The 26,160-nt window shown below is 39.4% G+C and overlaps 1 protein-coding gene across 6 annotated transcripts in view; it reads right to left on the reverse strand.

Annotated features, from left to right (window-relative positions):
- Nucleotides 1–26,160, reverse strand: part of FNIP2 (folliculin interacting protein 2) — a 132,951-nt gene that overhangs the window by 38,769 nt on the left and 68,022 nt on the right. For 2 of the 6 annotated variants that reach the window (XM_032332661.1, XM_032332660.1), the window contains exons 3-9: nucleotides 24,391–24,528; nucleotides 22,043–22,143; nucleotides 21,868–21,939; nucleotides 20,146–20,246; nucleotides 19,876–19,965; nucleotides 18,281–18,352; nucleotides 5,569–5,698 (exon numbers count right to left, since the gene is read on the reverse strand). In XM_032332661.1, the coding sequence (XP_032188552.1) occupies nucleotides 5,569–5,698; nucleotides 18,281–18,352; nucleotides 19,876–19,965; nucleotides 20,146–20,246; nucleotides 21,868–21,939; nucleotides 22,043–22,143; nucleotides 24,391–24,528 (704 nt within the window). The remainder of the gene's footprint in view (nucleotides 1–5,568; nucleotides 5,699–18,280; nucleotides 18,353–19,875; nucleotides 19,966–20,145; nucleotides 20,247–21,867; nucleotides 21,940–22,042; nucleotides 22,144–24,390; nucleotides 24,529–26,160) is intronic. The other 4 variants (XM_032332664.1, XM_032332662.1, XM_032332663.1 and 1 more) reach the window with 2 other exon arrangements.

Below are 26,160 nucleotides of genomic sequence, written 5' to 3' on the forward strand. Positions count from 1 at the left end.
TTTTTTTTTTTTTTTTTTTGGTCTGGCATCTATTTTTCTTCTTTTTCGAAAGTAAAATGACTGTTTCAGTCCATTCATCTTCAGCCAACATGGTCCTTAATAATGAAATTGTAATAAACACTTAACCCTATGCAAGTTTATGCACCATCTCTCATAAACAATAGCTGACTCTATCTTAATGTAGCAGAGAGTGCCACCTACTGCATTTCTGAAAAACTTCCATAGCTACAACAATGTGGATAGCTCTTCCTTGCTTTGCTCTATCTCTGCCTACCGAATTCCAAAGCAACTGAGCTTCATTCTATAGTCTCACAAATCAGAATATATCAGTTCACAGAGTATTATGATTATATTTTTAAAATTATTCCACAATGAAAGAATGTTTCAAAATGTTTTAAAACACTTGAGTATGCAACCCAATATGTCATCTCTTCACCCTCAAGTCACCATGTAAGGTACACAGGCCTTTCTGCAAATGTGGGAACTGAGGCAGAGTGAGTCATTAACTTGCCTCAGGAATAGAAAACTTCTCAGTAACAATGTTGGAGCTAGAACCCAGGGTTTCTGTCTTCTAAGCTAGGCTTGTTTCTGGATGTTGGAAACGAGCAGGGTCCGTGCCCACTGTGTCTGATCTGTCTTCCGGTCTTCACACCATCAGGTGCACCCTGCCAGCTGCAGCACTCAGAAGAAAGAGCTGGGAGTGATCACGTCAGCTGGCAGGACTTCAAGTCAAGGAAAGACCCCTGCTACATACTTAAGCTTTCTCCTTACAAAAAAATCAAATAGCATTTTGCTGACACTTACGGATAAGCATTTACATGTATTACTTTTACCTCAAGATCATAAGCAAAGCAAAAACTGTGATTATTTAAGTAATCTCAAGAATTTATAATTGATATCAGGACTTACAATTGATATCAGGCTTAGTCTAATTGTTTTTGTCAGCTATGAACTTCATCTGAATCTATGTATTATATTGGAACATAGGAAATTGCCATTTTTGTAGGTCAGAGAACAAACCTGCAGCAACTTTGTATGGTTGGTTCAATATAATAATCCAAATCAAAAGCTCCTGTGAGTACTTTATACCTTGGTCCTTTAGGGTTTCTGTCGCCTCACGAAGGGATGAAATCTTTGCAGTTTCTCTTCTATTATAGGCGATACTTCCCTACCAGCTGGCAAATGCCCAAAATGACTCCCTATCCAGTAGCCAAAATTTACCACTCAGCACAGCAGGGGGTCTGGAGACAGGAGGAGTATCCAGTGTGGGACTAACTGTTCAGGACTGTGAAATCTTCCCTTTTGCCTCTAACTCTCTTAGGAAGTTTCTGATTACTGTGGATTTTCTCTCAAAGCCAGAGGCAATCATATTTCTGGTACCTGCTATTCTTTTGTCTCACATCAAAAATTTTCCTACCTGCATACCTGCCAAAAGGAAGAGATCAACTGCAACATCTTTAAATGAAGGGATCTTCACAGGCGTAGTGATCAATTCAAAATATCAGCCGCACTTACATTCTCTATGTGCCAGCTTCCTGGGCATAAGACCCCACTCACCCAGAGCCCTGTTCCCAGATGGGCTCCAGGCTTGATGTAATGCTTTGCAGCTACCATCTCGGATTCTTAGTAATTTTATCTTTCAGCCTGTATTCTGGAAGTGAAATCTGATGGGACAATGAAGCATGTGAGTGAGCAGTGAAGACACCAGGCTGCAGAGTACACAGTGGGCTCAGGCCTAAGGGCATGCAACCCAGACGCTGAGCAACTGGCTGAGCAGTTAGGCGCACACCCACATGTCTGAAAAGCCCAGGGTGCCAGGAGGCCCCAAGGCAGCAAGGCCGGGACTGGAGCCCAGACTGGTAGCTGGGACAGCAGCAGCAGAAAGAGCAGTGACCACAGCCGCGGGAGAGAGGAAGGGCATGGGTAGTGGCGCGACCCACGGTGTGAGGCTAGCTTATCCATCCATCACTGGAATCTGTCCCTATAGAGTGTGCACAAATATTTAACTCTCTGCCCCAAGCCCCAAAGACAGTAAATTATCACAAAGAGCCTACAGTGGACATTGCAATAAAACATATCCAGGAATAACCAGAATTCTTCAGTTTATCATCTCCAGTTTTAGAAACTATTGCAACACTGCAAAGTAAATATGTACAGGCATAGAAACAAATTAAATGTAAAGATTGTTGTACCGAACAGAAAAAAAAAACCCTACTATTTTCATATGAAGCTTCGGATAAACTATTAATAAGGAAGTCCACTCTAAAATTAATTTTCCTTATAATTGAAGATGCAGTGATAGTGAAAACACAGGCATTCTGATTCTGAATTATATACAACTCGTGAAGACACTTTCAGTTGCTTGCAAGACCTCTATGAGTTACTCAAAATGTCAGAGGAGACATTAAAATAAGTTTGTATAAATTTACATTTAAAATTAAATTCAGCCTTGCACAAAATGGATTTGTGTGAAGACGAAAACCTTTTTAGAAAAACTGTTCCACAAGAATCATCAGATCTAGATGTACTGAAATTTATATTTCGAAAGTTTATCAGAAACTTAATCCAGTGTTTTCATAATCCATAAAGTTCCAGTAAAGGTTACATCAGCAGAAAGATCTTTCTTACAAAATTGTCAAAAAATTACTTGCCATCTTGCATTTGCTAAGAGTGATTAATGCTGCTTTCAATTATATCAATTGAAAGCAAAGTTGCTAAAAACTATAAATTTTGATAACCTAACATCTGAAGATAGAAAAGAAAGCCAGAAAAGTCTTATGATAAATCAAGATATAGCATTATTTATTATATTATATACAATTATGATACCAAAATATTATTTCTTGCAATTTATAAGTTTGTTTTATTCATATTTCATTATTATTCTATTAAATTTTGTAAGTAAAATATTTTTAACCTTTACATTTTAGTACCTTTAACAGCACTCCTCCCCACTTTTTGAACAAAGGTGTTCTGCATTTTCATTTTGAACCAAAGATATTTATTTTAGGTGTAAGTTTTGTAGAGATTCTTTAGTTTCCAAAGCCACATCTCAATTCAAATTAAAGTTCTGAAGAATTTTCAGAGGAGTGGATTGAAGAATGCTACTCAACTTTGGATTTAAACCTGAAGGGATGGGGGCACCTGGGTGGCTCAGTCGATTAAGCATCTGCTTTCGCTCAGGTCATGATCCCAGGGTTCTGGGATTGAGTCCCACATTGGGCTCCCCGCACAGCGGGGAATCTGCTTCTCCCTCTCCCTCTGCCTGCTGCTCTGCCTACTTGCGCCTCTTTCTGTCAAATAAATAAATAAATAATCTTTAAAAACAAAAAACTTGAAGGGATAGAAAAACATTTTTAGTAAAGAAATGTCTAAAGGGAAGGCTTCTATGACTCATCATTCTCTTTAATCACAGAAGCTGTTGTAAGGACAGTGAGGATGGTGGGATGCCCTCTCCTGACAACTGCAATGATGGCAATGATAATGACGGCAATAATAATTGTAAATAAGTCCTACTGACCAATATTTTCTTTACTTATCTTATCCTAGCTTGGCTTGACTTGCTGTATCTCATTTAACTTTCCCAACAGCACTGTGAGACTGGTACTAGTACAATGATCATACTGCTGATGAGGAAGCAACACTTTGTTTTTGTTTTTTCTTAATTTATTTTCAGCGTAACAGTATTCATTGTTTTTGCACCACACCCAGTGCTCCATGCAATCCGTGCCCTCTATAATACCCACCACCTGGTACCCCAACCTCCCACCCCCACCCCTTCAAACCCCTCAGATTGTTTTTCAGAGTCCATAGTCTCTCATGGTTCACCTCCCCTTCCAATTTCCCTTAACTCCCTTCTCCTCTCTAACTCCCCATGTCCTCCATGCTATTTGTTATGCTCCACAAATAAGTGAAACCATATGATAATTGACTCTCTCTGCTTGACTTATTTCACTCAGCATAATCTCTGAGGAAGCAACATTTTGAACACAGATTAATTCACTGTCGGTACACCTAGTTGAGTGGCAGAAGGAGGACCTGTTCTCAGACCAAATTCCAAGCTCCTGACCATTCCACTCAAAGCCCACCAACGACATAGCAGTTCCTCGATGAGTGAAGCAGCTCTATTTTTCTCTCTTAGTCGAGCTTGCTAGGATTGTGAGAACAACAGAAGAGAGGCAAGCAGCCCGACACATCATATACACACACCCTGACCCTCGCCTCTCAGCCTGACCTTTAAGCACCATCTCTCCCAAAAAGGGAATCTCCAACTCCCCACCTAACAATGCAAGTGTTCTCTCCCTTCACTGAGTCCCAAAGCACTTGATGACCCCCCCACCCTGGCTCGCGGCATTTATAGTTTAACATTTTATTGCTATTATTTATGTGTGTATGGTCTACCCCACTAGTCAATAACCTCTATTAATGGTCCCCAGATGAAGGTGTATATCTGAATCATCTTTATACCCTCACAGACCCCCTACACACGGTGATTACCAGCCTACACACCAAACTGAACAACTGACATGTGAATCTTGATAGGTACACCTATGTTAATTCTCTTTTTAGGTTTTGGGTTATAGGGAGAAGGAAGTGGAAGCTACTGATGTAATATCATAATAAGCCAAACTGTGTATTTTGCAAAACAACCAAACTTTAGATCTAAAATTCAACTGCAATGAAGGCAGAATATACCTCGATGCTGTCTTTATAATCAGATTCATGACCATTTCGGTTAAGAATTTAAGTTTTAGGGGCACCTGGGTGGCTCAGTGGCTCAGTGGCTCTGCCTTCGGCTCAGGTCATGATCTCAGGGTCCTGGGATCGAGTCCCGCATCAGGCTCTCTGCTTGGCAGGGAGCCTGCTCCCTCCTCTCTCTCTCTGCCTGCCTCTCTGCCTACTTGTGATCTCGCTCTGTCAAATAAATAAATAAAAATCTAAAAAAAAAAAAAAGAATTTAAGTTTTATGAGAAGAGTATGCATGTTACAATCCTTGCGTTCATATGTTTTCAAAGACCACATTGGTGTCGCAGTAAGCTGAGGAAGAGATTTATTTCAACCCTCTAACTCACGAGAGCTACATCTGGAAGGGAACCAATTCAAAGAGAGAGGATACTCTTTTTTTTTTTTTTTTTAAGATTTTATTTATTTATTTGACAGAGAGATCATAAGTAGGCAGAGAGAGGGGGAAGCAGGCTCCCCACCGAGCAGAGAGCCTGATGGGGGCTCGATCCCAGGACCCTGAGATCATGACCTGAGCCGAAGGCAGAGGCTTTAACCCACTGAGCCACCAAGGTGCCCCGAGGAAACTTCTTTTAAATTAACACCAAATCTAGCTCATACATGGCACAAAGACCCAGATGGTTCCCAGCATCTTCCAAACCAGACTGGTTTTCAGCTTTTATATTTATTGATTTATAAAACTTCTAATTTACCCATTTTCAGCCTAAGCAGAAGCTAATCCAGCAGTCTGGGTTTTTTCCCCACTGAGAACAGGGGAGTCCTGCCAGTTTGTTTAAGCAGTCTACAACCAGCACCTTTCTGAGCAAGAGCAAACTTGTAACTCACCTCCTTGGAATGATGCCATTTTCCAAACTTGTTGTCTGACTTCGAAGCCAGCGGCGCTGGTAACTGCTGGAAGAGGATGTAGAGGAGCTTGGAGATGGAAAAGGTGTAATCAGAAGGCTGCTCAGTGAGGCTGTAAGGAAGAAAAGTAGAAAGCTGAAAGTTGAGGTAAATGAATCCTCACGTAGCCACACAAAAACATGCGTGCTAAGTGACCTAAATTTTCCGGTTCTACCAGCCATGTCCAGCAGGGGGAGACTACAACTCCTCTCTTACTAAGACTTTTGGACTGCAAAGAAAACGTCCTTTAAAAAGGAAAATAAATTTAAAAAATAGAGATTACAGACATATCAAATGCATCAATTATCAGGCCCTACATTACAAAGGCAGCATAATTATTACTCACTTAACCAGAATGCAGATTTCTGATAAAAATGGTCCACATAGCATAACCGTTTATATTGTTACCTGATAACCAATGTCATACACAGTGTTTATTTACACTATTTTCTCCTCTTAACTACTTCTTCACTCCTATTGGGAAGTGAAATCTAGGCAAGTAAGAAGTTCCTCCACAGAGTATCCTCCCTCCTATCCCCTGTCTCTAAGTACACAATACTGACCTTCCTTCCCTCCAGCAACCAGCTTCCCCACTAACCCATCACCACTCCCTTGGCTGTGAAAAAGCATCCTCTAGCCTTAAATATATTTTCTGCTTGGATTGCTTATTTGCCTCAGGGCCTCTCTCTGCTTCTCTCTGCTAAATAGTATTAGATGCCTATGCTTGGGCTCTCAGTGTGAGCTGACCTACCAGCCCAGACTTCTCAAAAAGGCAGGGAGGGATTGGTCCCTTTCATGGTAGGCAAAGGAATTCTTACAAATCAGAGCTGCTTGATTGGTGTCTACTAGTTTGGAAGAATAAAAGAAGGTGACAGACGTTTTTCATTTTACTTTCCTCAGGCTAAGGAATTAGACATCGATATGTCACTCAGTCCAGTGGAAAAGGAAATGAGGTCCAACTGAATGCTGGTCAACGTTTTCGGAAGCAAACCACAGGACAAAGGAAATTTATTTGAGCACACATAGTATACTATGCTTATGGATATCACTTGATAGGGCATTTCCCCATATGAAGTGTTACATTTTAATTTATACTTTTATAGGCAGATGTAAATAACCTGACTCCCTGACCTGATTTCGTAAACATGACAAGAGTTACTTGGCTGTTACTCAATTCTCAGTAAGCAAATGCTGGAGTGTGTACAATGTTCCAGGTGTTGTGCCAGGCCACTGGGATGCAGTGGTGGACAAGACAGACACATATTTGCCTGCACAGAGCTTCAAGTCTCTGTGAATAGCAGTGAACTTGCCAGGCTACAAAATGAGATGCAAAATGGTTCAAGGTTCTTTCCACACCAGAGGTATATTGAGACGCTTTTCTTCTAAACTAGTCAATATCCATAACAAATTTGTTTGGAAGATCTAAATCATCTATGTACTCCTTGTATCCAGGACAGCTCCCTGGATAACTTAATAAAGCAATTAATGAATACTTAGTGAATGTATGGCACTTCCTCACTAAAGTATTGCCCAGATGTGGCTGACCCTAACAGGTTGCCTTTGTTCTGATCTGGTTTCATCCTTTGAAGCTGACTTAAATCTCCAAAAATCAAATCCATATTTGAAATATTGGTGGTGGGTAATTTCACTGAGAATTGTGAAGGGAGACAAAAGAGAGTTTTTCCTCAAAACCACACAAAATTACTTAATAAAAAATGTCAACTAGACATTTGTGCCTCATCCCCAAATTCTAAAAGTCCTCCATGAGGTACACAAGCTCTTCATTCCCTATTCCTAAATCTTCAGGGTCCCCAGTCTCTATTCCTATCTTATGCTGGTCAAATCAACTTCTTGGCAGGTGGAGGACAGGGCTGAGGGGTAGTAGTACTTGTATGATAAACGTCTTTTCCCCTGCCACAGAAGCAAGATGGAAATGACTCTGAGGGCTAAATTTATTCTGGAAATTGTATGTATTGCTCTATAATTCACAGTTTAGTAAACCGAGTAAGAACCCAGTCTCCCAATTCAAATCCTGGCTCTGCCACTCACCAGCTGTAATACCCGGGCAGTTTACTTAACCTGTCAGCTTTCTCATCGGTAAAATGAGGACAGTAAAGCATCACACCTCAGGATTTTCATGAGAACTGCAATCTGCTAGTGAGTTATGAATTATTTAGTGAACCAACACCAACATTTAAAAGAAAAGAAAACAAGAGTATATTGCAATGCTAATATTAATTGATGAAATTTTTGTTATATATAAAGATGTTTGTTACTGGATCATAATATAAAATGCATTAGCATGAATTGCAGACAAAAGAAAAGTCTGAGAAACACTGACCTATTTCATAAAGTTCCTGTGAGGATTAAACAAATCAATACACTTAGCCCAGTGCCCTACACAATAAATGTTGGCTATTGACTCCCTCTCGTAATTCTTGGAGCAGGAAAACTAAGTAAGACATTTCAGAGTACTAAAACATTATTAGTTCTGATTAGTTAATCATGAAAACAACCTCGGACTTGTAATAGACACATGAAAGGGAAAGGGAAAAAAATTAATAAAAAAACAGAGACGATATTCCTTTTTTCATTGTAAAATCCTGAATAAAAATTTGTAAGGTATACAAATGAAATACTTCGCTAAAGTGCTGGTTTAGGGCTACCCAGCACTTCCTTATCAAAGTATTTTAGTATTATTTAATATGATTTTTACATTAACATACTGTGGTATGTCATTGTCAGTCACATACTCTAGGAAGCAAAACATTTGGTAACTCTCAAGTGGAAGAACAACTCTCAAGCTTACTTTTGGCTTCTGACTCATTGTCACTTTCATGAGAAAGGGGTGGATTCAGGTATCTGTTCTACTAACATTGAATGGTTGGCTAGACTCTTCTGTATCTTCTGCAGCTTTGACAGACACCAGTCTATGTGTATTTGGAAACAATCCCATCACAACAAAAAAAATATACTAATGTGATGAGGCCCCTTATTTCCTCTCCAAGCTCATCATACACCACCCTCCCCACTCTCCCCTTACTATATTCCAGTCTTCTCTCTATTCCTTATACACAAAGCTCCGAAACCTGTTTCCACTCTGGGTCTCTGCACTAGCTGTTCCCATGCCTGAAATGCTCTGTGCTCTGATCTTCATGGAGCCTGTTACCACCAGCAATCCAGCCAGGTGAATATTTCTCCTTCTTGAAGAAGCCTTCCATGAACATCTCATATCTTTTATTTTCCTCAGTGATAAGTGCTTACCTACATTTCACTCTCTATGATTTGTGCTTCCTTTATTCAATATAAACTCCATGAGATCAGGGATCATGCCCATTTGATCACTGATCTATCCCCATATTCTACAAAAATGCTTGGTACATAAGATGTTCAAGAAATACTGCTGCATGAAGAGTGAGCAACGATTATGTGAAGGACAATGACATCTGTCTCGATCAATAATTATGACAGAAACAAAGCATTAGAAAAACAAATTTCTAGGAATTGCAAGTCTGAATTTGAGGAAAGTTTCCAGTGGTCAAAGCTATATACACAGCATTTGGATTTTCTCTTTTTCCTCCTACCTTCATTTTAAAAAATTCTTTTTTTATTTTATTTTATGGTGGTGGTAGACAGCAGTGGTGTAGCTCTGAACCTGAACACTTTCTCTGCATGAAAGAGGGTACTACATCCAAAAGACAGGAATGATCTTTTGTACTGTAATACTGACAGTACTTCCCTTAGTTTTTGCTTATTTAAACACTTGAGAAGTATAAGGTTCCTTAAAGTTTAACAGCTGCATTCCTCAACAAAAGAATAGAAGCATTTAACAAGGTCAATTAATAGAGCTGTGATTATTGTCTGATAGGCGAATGCCATTTTTTTTTTTGAGAATGCCATTTTTAACAAACCGAATACATTAGTAGGCAAATAAAAGTTAATACATTGTAGTTAGAAATCACAGAGTAATTTTAAGACTATAAAGGGTCCTTAAAAGTATCTCAGGAACTTCAACTTTTAATAAAATTCCCACAAACTCCCCTCAATGAAAAGACAAAGAAAATATCCTCACCGTGATGATTTCCAAACACCTTAATTTTTTTAAAATAGACTTTATTTTTTAGAGTACTAAAAAATATGATTGGAAGGTCCAGAGATTTCCCTCCATAGAGCCCCTACTCCCCTGTGATCAGCCTCATTCACCAGAGTGGTATACTTGTTACAACTGATGAATCTACACAGAAACATAATTATCACCCAGAGACCATGAATAGAGACCATGAATAGAGACCACCACAGAGACCACAGAACCTTAGCGTTCACTCTTAGTGTTGTACTGAGTTTGGACAAATATATAACGACATGCACCCACTACTACAGTATCAATCAAAATAGTTTCAGTTCCCTAAAAATACTCTGTATTCCAACTATTCATCCCTCCCTGCCCTGTCCCCAGGGGGACAGGGACCCCTGATTTTTCTACTGTTTCCACAGCGTTACCTTTTCTAGAATGTCGTACAGATGAAACCATGAAGGACTGTAGCCTTCTCAGATTGGCTTCTTTCACTTAGTGATGTGCCTTTAAGTTTCCTCCCTATCTTTTCATGGTTTGATAGATCATTACTTTTCAGCACTGATTTTATACTTCATTGAAAACATCTTAAATTTTAATTCCTTAGCTAGACATAAACCCTAGCCCAGCCTTTGTGATAAGCTCACTCTTGACATTTGTTTGCCAAATTATTTGATCTTTCTAAGTCTTCTAATCCATAATTTGCAATCTAAGACTGAAGTGTCTGCAAAGACTTTTGGGAAGTCTAAAAAAACACTCTTGGTTCTTTGCCCTTCCATATAAATAAGAGTTATTTTGTCTGGCTTCACAGGGGGTTTTAGTTGAAATTACACTGAATTTATATTTATTTGTGAAAATTCACCTCTTTCTCTATTCATATTTATTTTCTTTGAGACATAGTTTCTTTACCTTATTGTTTTAAACATTTTCTTAAATTTAGCTTCAATTAATTAATTTATAATATATTATTGGTTTCAGGGGTACAGGCCCATGACACATCAGTCTTACATAATACTCAGTGCTCATTACATCACACGCCCTCCTTAACGTCCATCACCCATCCCCCACCCTTCTCCCCTCCAGCGATCATCAGTTTGTTTCCTATGATTAAGAGTCTCTTATGGTTTATCTCCCTCTCTGTTTTCGTCTGTTTTTTGTTTTTTTTCTCCTCTATTACCCTATGATCCTGTTTTCTTTTTCTTAAATTCCACATATGAATAAGAGCATATGATAATTGTCTTTCTCTGATTGACTTACTTCATTTATCTTTTTTTAATCAAATTTTTATATCTCTCCATAACTGTATCATATATATACATATATATATATATTTAGAATTATTCCTAGATCCCTTTACAGTTTGAGTTGTTATTTGCATTACTTTTTTATTCTAATTTTTCTCAAACAGGTAATAAGAATGCAAATGTAGAACGGAAAAAGCTAAAGCAGAAGTTAGCAAATTTCTGAAACTGAAGAAGATACATATCCATTCCAGGAGAATACCAAAGGTCTGACTTGAAATATGAGAATTATAATGAAATGAAAAAATGAGTTCCGTCCAAGCTACATTACAGACTGCCAACTCCATATACGGAAGGCAAGGCAAAGCTCAAAGTAAAGATTTGACAGTACTGATAGAACAAGACATTTTTAAATTGAGACAGGTTCTTACACAGACTGTGGAAAGAAGAATAAAGCAAAATGCTAGTCCCTAGTGATCCTTGCCCCACACACCACAAAGGACAATACTGACACAAAAGGGATCAGATGCCTGCCCCACAATCTTTACGAGACCCTGATGCTGGGGAGCCAGCTGAAGACTAGACCTCGAGTCTCAGGTGGGCTGGGCAGAAAGCTCCAAATCTTATCTGAACCCTGGAGGTGATGAGAAACGTTTCATGACAACTTCCCAGGGGAGAGAGAGAAGTGAATGGGGGATGACCTCCCAGTAGCTCCTTGGAGGCCTCCCTTTCTCTTGTGTTCCCTGAGGAGTACAAGTTGTATTGCCAAGACTCAGATAAGCTGAGTTCAAGCCTTCGCCTATATGTGCCCGTGCAAGGTCAAGGATGCTATGGCCCAACAGCAAACAGAGCAAAACCCTCCTGGACGCTTGTCCTTCTTTACAAAGCACTGCAGCAGTTAAGTCAATAAAGAATTCAGATACAAATGGGATGTCAGTTTGCATCATTCAATGGTGACCTGTGTTGCAATCAACAGTTTGACTCCATTTTTTCACGTTTGACTGCTGATACCTTTTCAGGTTCTCCCCCCAACCCCCTTCCCTTTCTGCCTCAAATCTGGACAAGGTGATGAGAAAGCCCGGGGGCCCTCTCCTTTGGAACCAGTGGGCAGTTCTGCCATGTGTGGAAGCCCTTACCCTGGCCCTACCCCTAACCACCATTAAAAAACCCCAAGACCATCTCCTCTCCCTGTCTCTCAAGTCCTTTGCTGACCAGCTTGGGAAGCCCACTCTGCTTTCACCAGAAAGCATCATTATGTGAATGGCAAATATTTTCATATCATCTTGGCATGTGTGTGGTGTAATCAGTTTTGATACGGAAACCGTATTTTGGATGGGGTCCATTCTGTACCTGTATAGTGGCTAAAACATATGTCCTATTTGAATACTATGATTACACTGAAGGTTCATTTTAAAACACCTGAATAAAGGGGCACCTGGGTGGCTCAGTCAGTTAAGCATCTGACTTAGACACGGGTTATGATCCAAAGTCCTGGAATTGAGTTCCACAGTCAGGCTCCCTGCTCAGTGGGGAGTCTGCTTCTCCCTCTCCCTCTGCCCCTCCCCACTGTTTGCATGAGTTCCTGTTCTCTTTCAAATAAATAATATCTTAAAAAATATTTAAAAATTTTGAAAAAAAGGTATTTAAAAGTACATTATTATCAAAGTTTTTCTCATGTTGACCTTCTGTTTATTCTACTTTTAAGAACAGAGGAAATGCAATTGTTCAGTGAATGAGGAAATTATTTTTCTTGTCAGTGATTTGAACATTCTGATGAAGAAGAGAACTGAAGCCTGAATTAAGGTCACAGATTAACAAGGCTCAGTGGCTCTGGTCTCAATCCTGGCCCTCGAACCATTAAACGCTACTCATGTACTCAGACTTTCAAATTCTAGCTTCTGCTCCAATCCATCTCTGTAGAGCCAGTTTCCTATTTCTTTTTTTTTTTTTTTTAAAGATTTTATTTATTTATTTGACAGAGAGAGACCACAAGTAGGCAGAGAGGCAGGCAGAGAGAGAGGAGGAAGCAGGCTCTGCGCTGAGCAGAGAGCCCGATGTGGGGCTTGATCCCAGGACCCTGGGATCATGACCTGAGCTGAGGGCAGAGGCTTTAACCCACTGAACCACCCAGGTTCCCCAAGTTTCCTATTTCTAAATTACAGATTTCTACTTTCTATTTCTACTCACACACCTAAAGAACTCAGACACTTCTAACTAAAAATTGTCTGAATATCTACTTCCCTGGACTGGCCTCCTATTTTCCCTGTACTAGTTAATGCCATTATCCTCTGCTTATTTACCTGAGTTAGACACTGAAGAGTCACCCTTGTTTCCTCCTGCCTTCTCCACATCCTGTGCCCCGTTGGTCACCGAGCCTTGCCAATCCCACCTCCTAGCATGGCTGAAACCCACCCTTCCTTTCTCCCAAGACCTTACTTAAAAATTTTTAATGGTAACCACTAAAAGAATAACCTCTCAAAAATAATATTCTAGATTAACATATGTGCAAAGCACACATTAAAAAATATCCAAAAGAGAATACAATGAAAATGCATTTTCCCTTATCTGTCCAGGCTTGTATCCCTTCCATAGACAGTCTATGACTCGATCTCACAACTCATGAGATCATGACCTGAGCTGAAATCATGAGTCACACACCTAACTGACTGAGCCATGTGGGTACCCCTCTTTTTTTTTTTTTTTTTTTTTAAGTTAGATATTCTTGTTGCTTTATTTCTTATTCTGTGTGTAACAAGCTTGTAAAAAAGCACTGGAGTACTTAAAATGAAGAGTAACTTAGAAAGAAAAGTTGTATATTTTTCAAAGATGCTATTCCAAAAAAGCGAAGAGGAAAAAAAAAAAACCAATGGACAGTTTTTCAAAATTTTATGCTAAATCAGATAATCATTTTATACTAGCTACACACACACACATGCGTACACACAAATAAACAGTGGTAGGAAGCCCCAGTGTTTCAGAAAACTATATTGAAAAAAAGTTAATGGGAAAAAAAACCCTAGGCCCCTTCATGCCCTGCGAAATTAGAAAGCATCACCATTCATGTATTTTAGTAATAGATACATTGGTCCAGGTTTTTCTGGAGCACAGTTTTGACATACCACCTTGACCTCAAAAACAGAGCCAATTATGTTATATCCCTTAGCTGTCCCTGCTTATAAGATTAAATCCAAACTCTTTATCATGGGACTGGTGCCATTCAAAATTAGCCTTTCATAACCAGCCTTACCTGCTGACATTCCCAACCCCACGTTCTAGACCTGCCATTGTTCAAACATCCTAACAGTATACTCTCAAGGATCTACACCCTTGCACAAACTATTTTCAGAAATGCTCTTTTCCTAAACTCTGGTACAGCTCTTTTCTACCTTCAAGGTGTCACTCAAGTATTACCTCTTATATGAGGCCATCACCCTGAATTCCCAGGCAAAGTGACTTACTGTTCCTCTTTGTTCCCACAATATCTTATGAGGTGGTACTTATCACACTGGATTTTAACTCTTGGTCTGCACAAACTCTTCCTGAGGTCACATGCTATACTCTACTCTTCTCAAAAACATCCAAATTCTGGTAAAGTCTGACAACACAGGGGACTAAAAACTGCTATTCAATAAATAAACAAATATAGCTTAATAACTGGCTAGTTAGGAATCAGTGCTATCCTTCTAACTCTTTCCCTTAATTTCAACTGTATCAAATTGGTCTTACTGTGAAAACCACCAAAATAATTCAGTTTTCTAACAACAGAGTAAACTCCTTTGGGAATTCAAACCCCTATGGCTCTTTGTATTCCCAGAGCATACTCTGCATTGAACAAGTATGCTGCTGAATGTGAAATAAGCTCCTATATCCATTCCCTCCTTTCAGGTTTGCCTGCAGGAGAGGATGCATAAGGAAGGCACTAGTGGGATAGGACAAAGACCCCCAGGTTTCTTTTCGATGGGGAACTGTAAACTCTCTTTTAAAGTTCCTTTTTATCATGGAACAAGTTTCTCTGTATAGACAATGATTTAAAAACAAACAAACAAAAAAGCTTTTCTCAAGTTTCTTCTCTACAGGACTACTGGGGGAGGGGAAAAAAAGAACCTTAAATTATTCTTTAGACCTGAATTGCAATAATTGGAATTCTGGGCAGAATTCATGAAGCCTTTATATGGTGAAATGGTGTGAACACTAATTTCAGAGATCTACTGGACTGGCACATATAGCTACAAAAACTCCCCCATTTCCAGAGGTGCTGACCTCAGGGCACCTGGGTGGCACATTCAATTAAGCATCTGACTCTTGATTTCAGCTCAGGTCACGATCTCAGGGTGGTGAAATCAATCCCCGCATCAGGCTCCGTGATCAGCCCAGAGTCTGTTTAAGACTCTCTCTCCCCAAACCAAAAATCTCACAATCTCACAAAACAAACTGAGGGTTGCTGGGGGGAGGGTTGCTGAGGATTGCTATGGGGTTATAGAAATTGGGGAGGGTATGTGCTATGGTGAGTGCTGTGAAGTGTGTAAACCTGGCAATTCACAAATCTGTACCCCTGGGGATAAAAATATATTATATGTTTATAAATAATTAAAAAAAAACAACCCTCTCTCCCTTTCCCTCTGCCCCCCCGCTCCATGCTCTCTCTTGCTAAAATAAATAAATAAATCTTCCCCAAAAAGCTGACCTAAGTAACTTTGGAAATGAGTAGACATCTTTAAAACTAAAGGTAAAAGAAAATGAATAATGGCACTATACTCTAGTTAATAAAGTTATTTCCTTCCCGGGTACAGGTTAACAATTCGGACACCACTACACACGTATACTAAAATGTACACCCTTAAGTAAGCAGATGGCAGACAGTGAGACCCAGGAGTCCTACTGCTGGAGTATGGAGTTTCACATAACCGAGGGGGGGAATGATCCATGAATGAATTCCATCATCCATGGAATGATCCATGTGGTAATGGCTTACAGATAATGGAGATATCAGTATAAACTCATGTTTTAACCCAACATACACATATATAATATTACACCCAGCAATATTATTATTTATGTATAAAGTTAGCATGAGCTCTTTATTTTTTGCTTGTCAACTGACAGGACCTATAAAAAAATGACATTCCAGTAGCAACGAGCATATCTAATGTCTAGATCTTAGAATCTAATATCATTCTCCAATGAAAGAACAGGGTTCCATTCAGCAATGGCTGATTCTATGACTGGTAGGAGATATATAAGACAATATACAAGTCTGGAGTATCTTATAGTGTCAGAAAGTAAGAAGTATTAAAAACACATACCCATACCATGCCAATAGGGGTATATTAGAGAAACACAGAAGCCAGCAAAATGAGCTCCAGGGCTTCCATGGCCAAAGCTGGAACAGCTTCAGCACTACTGACTGACTGAATCGAAAAATGAACAGATGAGGGGAAAGAGATCAATCTCTCACGCAGAAGAATTCCAAATACTTTATGTAGATACAGATACCGTGCTCCAAGGAAGGTGAACAGAACTCTCCACTCCTTAGGTGTGGACTATACCTAGTGAATTCCTTCCTAAGTTACAGTAAAGGGAAAATAAAGAGTAACTTCACGGCGGAGAAACCTGACAAACATATGTGCCCTGGTATGATGTGATGGAAACAGCACTTTATCTCTGGGATCTTTCTTCAGAAAACCATAACCTTAGTAAACATGTGAAAAGCATCAAACAAATTTGAATAGGGAGCATTCTATAAAATACCTGGACACTATCCCTCAAAACTGTCAAGGTTATCAAAAATAAAGTCTGAAAAAATTGAGAGGAGCCCTAAGGAGACATGATAACTAAATATAATATCTTCCTCGAACAGAAAAAAGACATTAGATAAAAACTAAGGAAATAAATAAGACTATGGACTTTAGGTAATAATAATACATCAATATTGATTTGTGAACTATAACAAATTCACCATACTAATATAAGATGCTACTAATAGGGCAAACTGTGTGTAGGTTATATGGGAATTCTCTGTACTCATCCCAGTTTTTCTATAAATCTAAATCTGTTCTGAAAAATAAAATCGATTTAAAAAAATTTCCCCAACTCTCAACTCTTCAGACACGAAGTTAAAAATTATAGAAAAAAGGAATAAGCATGTTTTTTTCTCTACATCTTCTGCTAAGGCAGTTCAAACACCTGGAGTCCTTCTTCTGTTTCAGGATGAGGACCTTGGTTCCAGCAATGTAAGGAGGGTATAAGAGATCTAAGAGAATTAACTACAGTAAGAACATAAAGAGGATTTTATCAACAAACTGCTGAACCCCACCACGGGTATAAAGCTCACACTGGTCTTTCCTTCCCACATCTGGTCAGTCCCTAGTTCCTCTCATAGGAAAACATTCAGATCTGGCTGCTCACATGAATGGAAGGCCAGGAAGAAAGGCATCTGAGGCCTGGATCCAGTATGCCAATGTAAGCACTGACCGGCTGGCTTATGCTGTGATGGAGCTGCGTATCACGGGTAAAACCAGCAGGGTACCCTTGGTCTTTAGTGGAAGGCAGAAGTGGCATGTATGACATGTTCATCAGGCAAAACCACAAACGCCTCCAAGGCCTCTGGTTCCAGATCACTGGTTCACTACCTTTCTTCTACAGCACAGAATCTACCTCCGATCTAAACCACAAATAAAAAATCATAGCAGAATCGTGTACAAAAACAGAAACTGAGAGATCTTAAAAGCAATATTAGAAAAGCTGAAGGCTTGAAGGAATGAGAGCAAGGGGTATCCAAAATAAAATCTAGATCATCAGCCTGACTCTAGGACAGGACAGAGGGTGACTGGCAGGCCCCGCCCCAGTCATGGATAGACCGTCCTCTACAGACACCCTTCTTCCTCTGATTTTACATTCAATATCAGCAGGCAAACTCCCAGTAACAATAGCTCAAGGAAGCTTCCCTTTAAAAAGAAATTTCTACATTGGGGAAGGTATGTGCTATGGTAAGTACTGTGAAGTGTGTAAACCTGGTGATTCACAGACCTGTACCCCTGGGGCTAATAATACATTATATGTTAATAAAAAATTAAAAAATTAAAATTGAAAAAAAAAAAGAAATTTCTCAAAGTATAAGAGTCTCCTATGAGACTCTTAGAAAAAATTAGTTTAGAAAAAAACAAGTCCATTTTGCACAATTACCCTTAGATGCTGTATATCAAAGTTCACGTGAGAGAACCTTAGAATGTGGAGAGGGAAAAAAACCTGGAAGATGAGGCCTGTCTTCTGTTTCCCACCTACCTCCCCATCATGGACGAGAGCTCACCCTACCAGCTGAACCAATGAAGGGAAGTACAAGTACCTGATCTGGCAATGCCACTGTCCCGGTCTTCATTCTGTCCTCTGCTTGGCATGTCAACCGGAGTGCTATGTGCTGAGATAAAGGCAAAAGGTAAACATGTTACTGAAATGCCCAAAGAACGAGTTGTTCAAAAGCAACTGTAGTCCTTTTTACATTCCTAGGTAGGCTATTGCTACTGATGACCGGCCTACGTTTATAGAAAGATTAACCACAAAGCAAAAATTTAATATGTAGAAAACAAGTGAAAAGAAGATAGAGTCAAGTAACTACCTGCTTTTATCCTGTTGTTAACACAAACACTTTTTGGAGTGATGCTTATTTCTAAAACAAACTGCCATAACAAACTATTTGTGCAGTTGACACAATGAACAAACATTCTCAGGCAGATACTTTCAGCCCCTTTCCTCATTATCAGTAATACTTAAATAGCACTGTATTTTCAAAATGCTTTATAATCAGTTTCATTAGTGCCTGTAGGCAACTTGAGGGAACAGAAATTCTTGAATACCATTTTGTAAATTTAAAAAATGTTTCTTTGTTTATAACCCACTCTCCTGGCAGGTATTAAAAAAAAACCCACATATCCATTTTCAAATACTTCTTCCTCCACTTCTTTTTCATATATTCCCAGCATTACTGTAGTTACTGAGAAAAACTCATATCCTGGCATGAATTTTAGAAAACACACTAAAGTACTATAGACTTCAGATTCACCTAAACTGTACAGTGACTGAGCTGCGGGGTAGACAACGTGTTGCTATAGCAAGCTTTACAATGTACAAGAAGCCCAGTGCCCTGCCTGATTATTATACTTGCCAGCTATTTTTGAAGCACGTTTATTTTCACAGTTTTAAAAAGAGCATATAAACACCTTATCCTCACTCTAAGTAGGTGGGACGGTGTCAGTTTCAATGTGCTTACTTAGCATACTTCTGGCTACCAAGAAGAACAGAACGAAGAACACCATTTGCCATAAACGTAACCGTTCATGTTAGTAGTGAAGATTCCCCACACTTGTTAATCATGCCAGACTACAGCAGACATTCCATAGCTTTAGCTAGCAAGGTCAGTTAAATCTCAGAATTTACCTACTCAGAGAGACCGAGATGATTATACCTGTGAAGAACCTAGAAACTGTGTTTAAACTGCTTAAGTGCTAGAGAGAGAGAGAGACGAGGAAGAAAAAAGAAAGAGAGGTCTTCCATGCTCTTATTAGGGTGACTTTTGAAGAAACTCTGTGCAGGTAAGGATGCAGGTGAACAAATGGACAAAGGTATACCATGAGAAAGGGAAACAGTTCAGAGCAGCAGAAGAGGCCCAGGAAATCAGAAAATATAATCCTCTTAGAAACACTAAGGGCTCATTTCAGATCAAAATCAGCTTACACCGGGTATTAGCAAAGACATTTACAAAAGAGGTTCTTCGGTGGAATTTTCAAAACACCATAAACTTGGCTGCATTTGAAACTAATATCTCAAGAGCCCCTTGGATTTCTAGAGAGGCACCAAATAGGAATTTTTTTTTTCTAAGAACCTGCACAGGATTTATTATTAATGTGTGTGTGGGTCACACTGTACTCAGCATTCCACACAAACCTGCAAAGAAAGAAGCACTCCGGGTGAGCCGGAGCGGTCCTCCTTCAGCTACGCCCTGCAGCAGTTTGCTGCTGCATGCCTGCAGCAGACCTGGAGACAGAAACACACACAAGAGGGCAAACAGAGTACACACACAAAAATAAACACAGATTAAAGATAATGCAAAAAAAAAAAAAAAAAAACAGCACAACTAACTCATAATAAAGCAAAACACACACCCACAATACTGGTATTCAGAAAGAGAGAGCCCAGTTACGTGGCGGATTTTACCTAGGTTACTCCCAGTACGACAAGGACCCAAATTATTCTGATTTGTGTTCAGTTTTCCCAAATTAGGATCTTGGTGGATATATTCAAAGCTGTCTTGCAAGCTAAATCCGGAGAGGGGAAGGAAGGGAGGGAGAGAGAAAAAAAAAAAATCAAGAGACAAATAAAGCTGTTTTCTAACAAACTTTCAAACATAGACAACTTACCAGCTGCCCAGACTTTTCTTTATAAATGAATAAAGTCTCACATCTAACAAAGGAAACCAAACTTTAGGGGAATTGCTGGAGGAAAAGACAAGAAAAGCTTTCTGGAGGCAGTCCAAACTATAAAACTAAACAATGCTTTCTTAACCGTTTCACGTGATGTAATGGTGCATGGAACTCTACAAATTTTGCTCTGGTGACTGATAGCTAGGATACTGCTCTTTGCCTCTGAATTGTACTTTAGTAACTGATACCCAAGATGTTGCCATTCATTTCAAGGATAATTTCACATAAACCTTCAAAATAAAATTCATCTTAACTCTTAGTTCTTGTTAACATTTTGTTAACATTCTTGTTAACATCTACAAGCAATTAGGCAACTTTTTTCAGGAGGACGATAGAACAGAAATTAGGATTCCTTAGGAATTTGACTTCACAACATCTAAAAAGTTAGTTATTCATAAACAGAAATGTGAGAGAAGCAGATTTTAATAATTTACTTATTTATTAACCAATAAAATAAATATGAAGACTTTGAGGAAAATACAGCATAGTGAGGCCAAAATCATTTTTACTTAAATTTGAGCTCAATATTCTATTATAGGGAATTAGTGTAATAACTGAAAGAGTCTAAAGAAGAATATCTTACAAGAAAAAAAAAAATCAATTCCCATAACTGGCTTAAGTCATGCCAGTCCAATGTTAAATGCTCAAACAAGTTAAATTCAGGGGCGCCTGGGTGGCTCAGTGGGTTAAGCATCTGCCATCGGCTCAGGTCATGATCCCAAGGTCCTGGGATCAAGTCCAGCATCAGGCTTCTTGCTCAGGCTTCTTCTTCTGCCTGCTGCTAACTCTGCTTGTGCTCTCTCTCTCTGGCAAATGAATACATAAAAGCTTATATATAAAAAAAACTACCAAAGTATAACAAATGTTTTGCTTTATTCAAAAATGAAGCATATGAACTATTTCTGCTTGAAAAGTTTGAAATATATGAACAAATGTACCAGCATGAGAGTTAAGTTAGACACATCAGTATTCTTAGTCTACTCAGAAGTATAAAATTAGAGGAAAAAACTCAGAGGAGTGAAGATCAGAACAGAACATGGCCCAAATAACCATGAATCCCAGAGGCTACACTGATGGCTGAAGAGACCATGAGCACATAACACCCATCCTATCATACACATGCCTAGGGGTCTGGAAAAACTGATTACATATTTCATTCCTTCAGAAATAAATTAACAAACTAAGTAACTAACAAGTTTTTTTTTTTTTCAAGATAAAATAATGTTAGAAAATAAACAGGCATTTGTCTTTAAGACCATCTGATAAAGTCAAAGGTCTTTTCATACTCATTATGTACAGGAAAAGGGCCACTTTTAAAATCCTTTTGTTAATGTGGACTCTCCCCACTTATCATTTCAAAAGAACTTATGGTCCTGGAAGAATTACTTTATCCAGAAATAGCCACTTAAAAAAGTGGAGGCAAGGGGGAAAGACAGGTACAAAATCCCACACTTACTTATTTGTACTCCCACAGAAGCTGCCCATTCTAGCAGAGAAAACCTTACTAATCATCAGTTGTGGAGGAGAACTGGAAGAAAACAAAAAAAAGTGAGGGAATGCATTTTTGAATTAAAAAGCCAGTAACACCATTCCATTTCCCACAATTAGTAGAAAAAGACACTTGAACTCACCGGATATAGTGTATCTTTAAAGTGGAGCCTTTGTAACTCATGGCGACTGAGCCAAACATCATTTCCCCTAGCATGTTGACATCAGAAGCTGGTCTGGTGTACTGTCACACATGAAAGAGACCAAAGTTAGTACGTGGCACAATGTGATGTGTAATGCAACAGAAAATAACGTTTATTGATCTATAGGTCCATCTTTAGTGTAGCAGTAACTAAAACTGTTTCTCAAAGCAGAAACTGACCATTTTAATCCATAAAGGCTATTGACTATTTTTCCCCAAATTACTACTTATGTTCATGATTTCATCTTTACGCACAATATCTTCATACAGGATCCCAGTGCCTCAGCAGGGGTCATTTTTAACCTTGTTATGAAAAACAAAGATTTTGCATTATCTCTATTTATAAACTATAGAGAGAAAGATTAAGTTCTGGGAAAGAAGAAAAAGAAAACAGGGTAACTCTTATCTTGGTACCAAAATACATCCTGAAAAGAAACACAGTTCAATACTATTCACCTAAATAATTAAGAGTGTTGAATGAAAATGCCAGTTGGCACAGGGAGGGTTTTGTGAGGGTCCAAAAGCTAACAGACAGTCTGATACCTTGAAAGTTTTACCAAAAAAAATTTCAAAAATATTTGACCCCTCTAGCTTCTGACAAGTCTTTCTTGTCATCCAAAAGGGTGGCCTGAGCTAGCTCTAAATTTGCCTCATCTACTCAAATTGTCCTAGGCCTCTGCTTTCCTGTCAAATCCAGTACACTTTCCAGTTTCCTTTCTTAAACATCTCTCACAGTAGCTGATGATTTTATCTACCCCACCTTTTTTGAATCTCTTCTTTCTTAGGTCATCCCTTGAGCAGGGTTTTTTCTCAGAGGGCACTCCTACTCACCTTCTGCACTCTCAACCACTCTTGGAATTTTGGTTATTCTTTACATAGAAATACCTTCCACATCTTTATCTGTAGGCCCAGACCTTTCCCTTAACTCTAGAATCCTATATCCAAATGCATTCATTCACATATCATAACAATACATTATTACATGTCATATATAAGTCATATGTTACATGTATATTATCATATACATATAATGATAATGTAGAACTACGATAAGCTGCAGGCACCCCAGCACAGCCTGACCAAGACAAAACAAGCATCTCTCTCTGGCCCAGCACACACAGCCCCGGACTCTGCTAGTACGCTTTCCACCTAAGCAGAAACATGGGAATTGTTCTCAACATTCTCATCTCAATCTCTTTTTTAAACTACAAATCCACACACGACACATATACACACAAGTACATGCACACACAAATGCACATATGCACACCTACTTAGACATGTCTGCAGAGAAGGAAAGAAAAACACACATCTACCAGCCTCGTTTAACTAGGCTGCTCTCTGTTTGGTTACAGCTCACGCCAACCTCTTCTCACTCCATCCAGACAGAGACCAACTGTCTTTCACATTTTTTATTAATAACTTCCACCCACCACCTCCATTTTATAATCTGCTTTTTCCTGGGGTACAAGGTCTACATGACAATTGTAATTCTCAACGAACTGAAAATTTCACTGTATACTTTTTAAAACACAAACTGCCTCGAAACCCAGGAGTACTGTGAAATAAGGGCAAACGCATGGCCCAAATCCTGAACATGAAATTCACCAAGTTCTATAGACCAGTGGCTGCTGGCAATTTATCTGGTTTAGCTTTTCCAGCAACATGGAAAATTCCACGAGTCAAAACCAAATCTGATACATCTTCCATCAGTTTATACCCTCCCGCTCTTCAGTATTCACGAAACATTTATTCCCTTATGTCTAGTACGCCAGTATTTTTCAATAACCCTAATCCCTACACTTTACTTCCTTATGCACACACAACCACGCACACGCACGTGCACTCTACCAGCCCTGTATCTCTCACACTCAAGTTACATCCCAAAATGGTTCTCTTCCTCCTACTATCAAATGCTATTTTCTTAGGATGCCCATATATATTCCCAGAATCCTTGAAATTCTCATAACAAAACTGGAAAGTCTGTGCTTCTTAATCAGGTTCTGGCAACAAAGGAAGCAAAACAAAAGGTTTTACCTCATTAGCAATATTTCATCCTCACTCAGTATGTATTATTCTGGGTCACCTCCGCTCAATTATAGTTTTTATCAAGAGACTAAAACCAAAGTGTGAAAACAGCATGGACATGAAACCTCTAAGGGCACGTTTTTGAACACTTATGCTCATGTTCCTGGAGAAGCAACCTGAAGCAGGCATTCTTCCCTGTGGAGAAGTTACAGTAAGTGGCCTCAGCTCCAGGGCTATCAGGCACGGCAGGGACAGTTTTACCTGGTACTTTGGGAGCTGCTCCTTGGCGTGCTGTAGCGATCCCCCGGAAGAACTGTGGGATGAGATGCTGCTACTGCCACTGCTGCCGCTGCCCTGACAGCACTTGGTTGACAGTTTAATAGGGACATCCTCTGTTTTCTGGAGTGACAGACAGGCAAGATAAGATACTGCTAAGTGTATCAGGCTCCCACAGCCTGCGCTTCACTGGGAATTTCTTTGCTAAATCGCTGTTATGTTGTGCCTAAGTTGCACTGAAAACCAGAGGCTTTTTCCCCCTGGCTTGCGGAGGACAAAAATGTGGTTCCTGAGAGTCTGTAATATCTGGGAGGGAGGCATGATGAAGAGAGGAAACTGGACAGAAGACGGGGCAGATGTACTGTGTAGTGTGACTAGTCTCAAGTAATTCAACTGTTATTTGTTTCAATTCATATCTTGAACCAGTCATCTCTGTTCGGGTTATTGAGGATCTGTTAGTACTGTGGAGAGTCATAATCTATAAAATTGACATGGAGAAAGAAAGTTCTTCAAATTTAAAATGTTACCAGGCAAACAGAACTAAGTAAGAAAGCAAAATTGCTAATTTGGAAAGTCTGAGTTTGTATTTTTAGTGACACACCTTCTCTAGCACTGCTTTAAAGGTAACAGGAGAGAAAACCATGAGGTCAAATTTGTGAAAGGTGAACCAAAACTCTGAAACAGGAGCTTCTGTGAATTATACATCATGTGATGGAAAAGTGGCCTCTAAAGGTTAGGGGCAACAAAAGATTATCTACTATATAGTTCCTAAATAGAGTTCACTGCTAATTTTATGACAGTGACATAAGGTATAAAGATACACCTTTATTAATTTTGTCCTTCCTCCTACACCAAAATATATTACTCCCTACAGAAGCGTCCTGTGCCATCTATGATAAGTTTTTTCTTTTCTGTTGGAGTCTTACTTGTTTTGTGTGCAGCTTTTGCTTGGAAAAACATGAATGCAACTGCAGCTTATCTAATCTCCAATGTGACAGTCACACTGGTGGTCTAATGCAAATGCCTGCAGTCATGTGCTTGATACAGACTCATGACGTTTTGTGCTTGCCAAGGGAGTGGGGGGCTGAAAATGGGAAAAGACTGTAAGGAAAACACAAACTGTGCCGGTCCATAATAGCCACTGTAGCAGTGATGGCACTCAAAATCATACTTGGTTATTCTTAGGTATCGGGCACTCCTTCAACACCCTCTTCAGCTCTAGCTGTTACTTAATACCATTTATACCAGAAACACAGCCCCTCAGACAGCCTAAAGTGACACACCTGCCTCACACACTGTTCGACCCCCCTGGCTGGGGTACAACATACTAAGCATCTATAATTGGAGAAAATAACTGGTACAGTGAATAGAGCACTTTTCTTTTCTTTTCTTTTGGACTCTGTAGCCTTGGGCAATCTACAAAACCTCTCTGGACCTACATGCCTTTTTGATTAAATGAGTACATCCAGGCTCCAGTGTTATCACTGCTCCGATATACCAAAATTCCTATTCATTTTGAAAACCCATGAGAATATTTTCCTTCCACCTGTTACCACCATTAGATGCCCTAGTGATGGTGTGCAGGTGTTCCAACTAAACTACCTGTGCAGGGGCACCTGGGTGGCTCAGTGGGTTAAAGCCTCTGCCTTGGCTCAGGTCATGATCCCAGGGTCCCCCACATGGGGTTCTCTGCTCAGTGGGGAGCCTGCTTCCTCCTCTCTCTCTCTCTGCCTGCTTCTCTGCCTACTTGTGATC

This window comes from Mustela erminea, chromosome 2 (genome assembly GCF_009829155.1).
Source record: "Mustela erminea isolate mMusErm1 chromosome 2, mMusErm1.Pri, whole genome shotgun sequence".
Taxonomy (NCBI): domain Eukaryota; kingdom Metazoa; phylum Chordata; class Mammalia; order Carnivora; family Mustelidae; genus Mustela; species Mustela erminea.